The 7,845-nt window shown below is 59.1% G+C and overlaps 1 protein-coding gene across 1 annotated transcript in view; it reads right to left on the reverse strand.

The window, feature by feature from the left end:
• Positions 1 to 7,845, reverse strand: part of Ncor2 (nuclear receptor corepressor 2) — a 137,025-nt gene that overhangs the window by 21,308 nt on the left and 107,872 nt on the right. Inside the window, exons 22-27 of the mRNA XM_059249863.1 lie at positions 5,864 to 5,984; positions 4,922 to 5,090; positions 1,859 to 2,023; positions 851 to 987; positions 265 to 367; positions 41 to 145 (exon numbers count right to left, since the gene is read on the reverse strand). Of these exons, the coding sequence (XP_059105846.1) occupies positions 41 to 145; positions 265 to 367; positions 851 to 987; positions 1,859 to 2,023; positions 4,922 to 5,090; positions 5,864 to 5,984 (800 nt within the window). The remainder of the gene's footprint in view (positions 1 to 40; positions 146 to 264; positions 368 to 850; positions 988 to 1,858; positions 2,024 to 4,921; positions 5,091 to 5,863; positions 5,985 to 7,845) is intronic.

A 7,845-nucleotide genomic window follows, 5' to 3' on the forward strand; every position in this document is an offset into this window, starting at 1 on the left:
CGGTCTCTCTAGGAGCTGAAGGGAGTTGGCCGGGCCTTACCTCTCAGCACAGATGTCTCCTGAGCAGTGGGCACTCCCAGACTCTCAGGTGGCCCAGCCTGACCCCGGGGGGACAACTGCTCCTGCTTCACTCCACTGAATGGGGCTGGGGGTGGGGGAGACAATACACAGAGGTCTCAGGCTGCCCCTCCCATTGGCTCCCCAGGCCAAGATGGCCCACCCCTCAGCACAAATCACAGGAACCAAAGGGTTATGGGCACTTACCCAGCTTCTTAGGGTCCACAGCAAGAGGCAGCCCCATGGTAAGAGGGCCCATAGGGGCCTTGGCATGTTCTGAGTGGGGGACTCGAAGCTGCACAGACATTCCCTGCCAGGGCAAGGGACTAGGTCACAGCCAGACTCAGCCACAGGGAGAGCCCTGCCTAGGACCTGAGGATATACAGGTCAGAGACGGGACTGCTGGCCCTCTCAGGTGCAGGACTGTGGACAGGCCAACACCCACCCAAGGCTGGCGCTCATGTAAAGGACAGTGTGAATGCTTTGCACATGCATGTGGTGAGGGCAGGCAGGCTGCAGAGGTGATCCAGGGCTTACCACATGACACTCCACAGCCTGCTGCGCCTACAGCTCCCCACCCTCCCACTTCACGGAGGGTGAAGCGAGGCCCTGAGACGTTGAGTCACTTGCCTGAGGCCGTACAGCGGAATGCACAGCTTCTGATCTAGACAGCCCCCAAGACTGGCCCGAGCAGCAGGAGTGAGGGCGCTAGCCACCACCCAGCAGCACCCCTGGAAACATCAGACGGTTTGACTATCCCCATGATGGGAGAGCCAGCCCAAGAGGCACTCACCTGGGAGATGGCACCTAGCTGCCTCTCAAGTACGCCGGGATGCTTGGCAGAGGAGATAAGGGGTGGGGGGTTAGAGATGGGGGGACGGGGTAGGACGGGCCGGACGCTATCGTGGAGGCCCAGAGGCAGTGGGTGACCTGCAAGTAAACATTAGTATATACTGGGGGGCTCCTCTGCACCACATGTCTCTGTCCCGTGACCTGATCCTTCCATGGAACCCCAAAGTTCTGGGCTGCCCCTCCATACCGGCACCATTATCTCCCTTTCCACACCCAAGCCTCTAAGCCAGCACCCCATTTCCACTCCTTCCCTAGGATTCTCCTCTCCTCACAGGGGTCAAAGGGTCTTTTCCAAAGTCAGCAGGCCACCCCCTCCCTATGCCTGAGATGGCTCCCCACAGGCTTCAGGAGAATCACCCTTGGCATGGATTTCAGTGGCATGTGACTGGGGATCCCTGGGCTCCCTGGGTAGTAATTTTCTGCGGTGACAGCTTGATCTGGTGCCTCAAGTGTCCCTATTCTTCCAGGCCCTTTGCACACGCTGTTCCTTCTGCCTGGCATGCCTTTCCCTGCTCTCCAATCTCCCTTGGTACACTCGTCCTTCAGAATCAGCTCTACCTGGGCTGGCCCCTGGCTGGGTTCCTTTTAATGGTGCCGAGGCCCATCAAGAATAGAAAGCCTAGGTGGCTCTCCAACCGGTCTCACAGCACGTCAACCAAGGCTGCCCTCCCGCTATCCCCCATACCCACTCTCTGGCTTAGCCACTGGTGGAAAAGTATCTCCCATGCTAGGCCTCCCCATTGCCAGCTCAAGCACTTCCCCACGGCCACCACAGGCAGTGTGGTAGCTTTCTCAAGTCTCAGAAGGTCCCCAGCTTCCCAGTACTGAGCAGGCCAAACCTTCAGCCTGGTCTCATCCGACTGGGACCCTTCACTATGCAGTCCAGGGCCAGCGTAAAGAGCCGGTTGCCACTCACTGCAGAGGCCTAATTAGCGGTGTGCCGACTCACCAGGAGGCGTGTAGGAGAAGGCAGAGGGGTCTGGGGCGTGCGGGGAAGTCTTGATCACCTCCCGTGGAGGGATGGGGAAGGGCAGGCCCGATGACCAGCGTGGAGGCTCAGTAGGTAGCTTCGGGCCTTCAGTAGGGAAGGCCGGAAAGAATGAAGGTTTCTCTGCTGAAAGAGGAGATGTGGGCAGTCAGGGAGTGCTCTGCCATCCCTATACCCTGCAGCCCTACTGGCCAGCTACGACAGGACCCCAGCAAGGGGGGGGGGGGGCGTGGGGACATGGTAGCACAGGCGTGCTGCCATGCATGTCCCCACGACACTTGCTTGGTATGGCACTGGCTCACAGCATGGGCCACAGGGACCCACGGGGCACGAGAATGGGGCTCTGGGATCGGTAGTCCATAGACATCCGTCTGTGCCAGGCAAGAGGGCTTGGCAGACCGCTCAGGTGGGTGTGGCACCCACTGCACTTCGGCCATCTCGAGGCACAACAGGGGGCATGTGTCAGAGGGCTAATCTTTGGTTCATGGCTCCCTGCAAATGCCACCAGCCGGGCGCACAGGACCGAGAGTGGTGGGTCAGGCTTGCTGATCAGGGACTGCACGCTGGGCCAATGGACGTGGCTGTAGCAGCCACTCCAGATGAGCACTGGGGCAGAGGGAGTCTGTGTGGCAGCCATCTACTATAGCTAGTCACTGGGCTGAGTCCCAGCCAGGCCTTGATGAGCCTGTATAGGTACATACAGAGAGGACAGTGACCAAGACCCTTTTGATGAGGTCTCCAGTCACCTTCCAAATGTGGCCATGTCTGGATTGGAACTCATATGGCCACAAACAACAGCAAAAGGTAACACTCTCCCGGATGTCACAGCCAGTTTGTCCTTCACGTCCTCATGGAAAGACTGAGGCCCCAGCTGCTGCGTGCAGGGGAGAGCTGAGAACACAGGCAGCTGGCTGCAGCCCATGACCCGTGCTTGTGGCTGTGCCCCAGGGCCCACGTACCCTGTGACTCTCAGGCCTTGGATGCTCAGAGTCAGGCCAGCACTCACCGAGGCTCCACAAGGTCTCACCTCAGCTGCATCTGTTCTAAGCGGCAAGCCCTGGCCGGATACATGCTGGGGATCACAACCCACCCAGAAATTGTGAAGGACAGCAGAGCTCCCTCCACATAATCCTAGGTTGTACTGAAGGCAAGTTGTGGCAGAAGCAGAGGCCTGAGTGTTACAGTCCACATCTCTCCTAATTTAGGAAAGGCCAAACTCCCCTTGAACTCATGCCCCGTGGAGGTGATGGCCCAGAGAGGAACTGGCATGGGATTTACATTCTCTACCTACAGGGCTTGCTCTGAACCCGGAAGTTCAAACACCTGGTGCCCTGGCTTCATGTACACTTTGGCTGCCCCGTTCCGCTTGGCTCTGGAGAGCTGGGGGACAGAGAGAAAGTCTCAGGCTGGAAGGAAACGGGGTCAGACCCAGCCAATGCAGGCAGGTGGCTAAGAGCCAGGATGGACAACCTGTTCCTCCAGCCGGGCCCAGGGATCCCGAGGGACCTTCCTGGCCCGGAGGCTCCCTGCCGGAGCCAGGACAAGAAAGCTGGCTTCCTGCATGCTGGGTTCATGTGTCCCCTGGGGAGCAGAGCTGTGGCCAGACCATGTGAGACACAAGAGCCTGCCGCCAGGTGCAACGTTCCCCGGGGAGGAGTCTAGGAAACAACACAGCCCTGGCCCCATGGATGGGCCCAGAACCAGCTTCAGGGACCATGGGCTGCTGGCTCTTTCCCCAGGGCCTGGGGCCCCAACTCAGCAGGACCTGGCTGGCCCTGGGTGGCTTCAGCCCTGCTCCTCCACAGCTGCCTGGCCTCAGCCAGACCAGTGCCTCTCCCCTCCCCTACGGCCACCCCAGGCTACCATCTTGAGTCTGGCTGGCTTCTTACAACCCTGTTCTACACCACACCTGGACGATTAAAGTCCACCCCTCACTGGAGCATGCTCTGGCCCCAGCTCCAACAAGACACCCCTGCCCTCGTACCCCAGGGGCCATCACTACATCCTGCTGGCTTGGCCTCGGGAACAAACACAAGGCTCCCCTTCCTCCCACTTCCAAGGCCACCTGTCAAGTCTGGGCTACCCTAGAGCTGTTGGGAGGAGCGTCTCCTCAGCCCGCCTCCCACCCCTGCCCTACTCCCTTCCGCCCTATCTCAGACACTGACTTTTTCCCCCAAACCCTCATCAGATGACATTCCCCTCCCCCAGCACACCGTCACTCAAAGCTATGCTCCACCCGAGCTACACAATCGAGCTACACAATCAGAGTCCCCGATCCCCTCTTTGATCTTCTCTCCCACTCCTCTGCCAGCCACAACCTCCTCTAGCAATTATTAGGCCCCGAAGGGCCTTTTCCCGTCATCCCCCACCCCCACCTCACCTTGCCAGATCCTCGCTGGACAGGCAACCCAGACTGCCCTGCCCCCGCCCTGACCCACTTGTTCCTCCCGCCTGCCACCCACAGCTTAGGTGGCGGCGACTTTACCTCCCTCTGACAATCCCAGTGCAGCACAGATGTCCAAGCACCACGGAGCCCTGGCAGATGCCGCCCACTACTGACATGGAAGGCTCTGTACTGTGTGCTGAAGATGAAGGGGTGTGGACAGCGGGCAAGCCGTGTGTTAGCCAGGGAGAGCCTAGCCAGTCCAGCTCAGGTCAGCCCTGCTCTTGATCCGGGACAGAGATCGGCACGGTCCCTTCAGGGAGCCCAAAGGTCACATGCGAACTGATTCACACCGAAGGAGAAGCTGGCTACAGACGTGTTTGCATGCACATATGTGTGTGCGTGCCTGTACACACACACACACACACACACACACACACACACACACACACACGCACACGCGCGCGCACACACGCACACGCACCAGGAGTTTCTCAAGAGCCCCCAGCTCAAGCTGCTTGTGGCTAAGCCCTGCGATCTGCTACCTTAACTGTGCCTCCCCGGTCTGGTCTGCACTGCCACGGGAGCTCCACGGAGAGAGGGTTGTCCTTCCCTCTCACCGCACTGTGTTCAACACTCACCCTCTTTCTCGGCAGGAGGCACCGGGCTCCGGCTCTTGCCGCGTGGACTTCCTCCCGACTGCTGGGACACGTCACCCTCTGGCTGTAGGTGCTGCGTGGGTGGAGGCACAGGGGGAGCTGGCTTTGGGGGCACTGTGTCCTCCCGGGGGGGTTCATGGACCTTGGTGACCTGCTGGGGGTACGGGGCGGGCATGAACACTCTCGTGCCGTGTCAGAGGTTGACAGGTTGCGGAATGGCTGTGGAGGGCCGGCATGAAAGCCAGGTAGAGAAAGGCAGCCATACCCTTAAAAGCCCCCATGTGGAGGCAGACAGTCTTAACATCAAACATAGGGGTCACCACCACCAAAGAGGGGACTGTTTCAGCTGCCCTGAGCCAGGTGGGTGCTGGGACCCACTGTTGCCCAGTCTACCCGACACTCCACATCACTGGGAATCGGGAGTAAGAAGGGAGCTTTGAGGAGCTGGCAGTGAGGCCAGGCATACATGTTCGACACTTAAGCCTGACGGAGAGGCCAGCCTGGATCCCCCTGAACTGCTGCCTTCAATGGAAAGGCCAAGCCCAAATCTCAAAAGGGAAACGGCCGAAGGGACTACAGGCAGCCAAATGTCTTTGGAAAATGAGGTGTTCATTCCCAAAGGCCCCAAAGATAGACCTGATAAGGCCTGGACATTAGTTGGCTGAGGTGTCGTTGGGGTCTGGGGGCTCGCTGGCCACAGCTGCCTGGTCTGGGACGTGGCAGAACTTCTGGAGAGCGATCTCTCACATCAGACTTCCCGATCTCCCAACTCCTCCCAGTCTTCCTACCCTATCACCAGCCCTACGTACGCATCGCCATCTCTGGGGGCCACTAGCCTGGGAAGAGCTCCTACCCGCACTGCTGAGCACACAGGAAGCCAAGGTCAAGGTCAAGGTGGGCCGCTTGGATGCAGGGTTTACTCACAATGGGGGGGATGGCGGCCGCTCGTTGCTTCAGCTGCTTCAGGTCCAGCGGCTTCTGGGGAGAGGTACTGGCCCGGGGATCGCCGGCTGGGGTGAGGAGGCTGGGCCTTGGTGACAGCAGCCTGGGGAGGGACAAGCGTCAGGTCAGGCTGGAGCATCAGCCACAGGCTCTTGCAGGGCCTTCCTGGGAAAGGGGGCTGTCCTGCCTCCATGGCTTCTCCTTCAAGCCCTGGAAGGTGGGGCCCACCAGGGAGGCCCTTAGCAGAGGTCCGTGTGCCCCAGCCAACACACACTGCTGGGTATCAGCACTTCTCTGGCCCCCACACACCAACGCTCCAACACAGCCTCAGGGCAGAGAGGCAGCTGAAAAGCCCTAACCGGGTGCCTAGGCCACTCGGGCCCTGAGGGAGTGGCCAGAAGGCCACAGACTCAACCGGATCAGGGTGGAAGGACACTGAGAGATTCCTTAGAGATTATGCGCGTCCCAAACCCAGAGCAGGCTGGGCCCCTGGGACGGGGCCAAGGACTCCACTAACTGGAGCCTGTGTCTGCTGGGCCCAAGTACGGTTCTGGGCTCCGTCCTGTCCTGTCCTGTGGGGTGGGGTGGGCAAGATTCATTATCTCAATGATGGGGGCTGAGCTGTGGGCTACAGCCCTAGAATTTGGACAGAGGACAAATCCGGGGTGGGTTCTCGAAAGCACCGGGGGTGGGGGTGGGGGTGGGGGGGCTGTGTGCTCCTGGGTATGGTGGCCATCCCGACTCAAGCACATGAAAACACGTAAGCCGGAACACTCCAGCCTTCGGGGTGAGAAGGGCTGACAGCTGGGACATGGCTGGAGCCACAGGGGGCACAGCAGAAGAGCGCATGCCTCCCTCCGCAGATGGAGGGGCACAGACGCCGCTGTGGCAGGGCCATGCGTGCGACAGGCCCTGCGGGTAGCAGCCTACTGCCCCGCATCTGCCACATGCTCAGCCAAGCAGGGAGAGCGGACAGGATGACGCCTGCTGAAGCCGCCTGAGGCACACAGGGGGACAGGAAGAACAGGTCACCCTGAGTCCTCCATCCCTCCGTCCCACCTGTCCACACCCATGGCAGGGACTCCTTTGCTGCTGTCCTCGCCAGATTTCACTTGACCCCTGCTCCATCTGGCCACATGCTCCACCTTGGGTTTTACCAGCATATCCCGGATATCCCGTCATTCACTCGCCCTAGCTGTTTTTCTTTTCTTCTTCTTTTTTTTTTTTCTTGATGTTTCGAGACAGGGTTTCTCTGTGTCACAGCCCTGGCTGTCCTGGAATTTCTTTGTAAACCAGGCTGGCCTCAAACTCATAGAGATCTGCCTGCCTCTGACACCTGAGTGCTGGATTAAAGACCCGCGCCGCCACCACCCAGTTGCCCGTGGCCATTTTAATGGCCAGCTTTGGCAAACTCAAACTGAAATAAAATACTGACACACACTTAGGAAGATGGACAGACAACTCCTCTAACGGTCATGCCCAGGCTCGGTGGCAAGACACTGTCACCCCAGTGCTGGGGAGTCTGGGCAGGAAGACTGTGTAAGTTCAAGGCCAACCTGGGCTACGTAGTGTGACCATTTACAAAACATCAACACAAAAACAAGGCTCCCACTAGCCCCACATTGAGCTAAATCATACTCACGAGGAATGAGGAATACACCCCAGAGCAACCCACTCATGAGTGTTCCTGACAAACTGCTTAAGCCACACAGATACCACAGACTGATGCTGAAGGAACACAGGGCAAAACGTGACATCCACATCGTGGAGCCCTGACCCTCATCCCCCACTAGAAAAACCCCCAAAACACAGGGCAAGAGAGGCCAGACACAGTGGCCACATTCCCTGTTGCCCTTCATAGGACACTGGACTGAGCATCCGTGGACACCACAGCTGGGAAGGGTGTGGATGTCTCCTCTAGGTGATGGCCTGGTCTGGAGTGACACTGTGAGACACTGAAAACA

The sequence above is a fragment of the Peromyscus eremicus genome, chromosome 23, assembly GCF_949786415.1.
Source record: "Peromyscus eremicus chromosome 23, PerEre_H2_v1, whole genome shotgun sequence".
In the NCBI taxonomy this organism is placed as follows: domain Eukaryota; kingdom Metazoa; phylum Chordata; class Mammalia; order Rodentia; family Cricetidae; genus Peromyscus; species Peromyscus eremicus.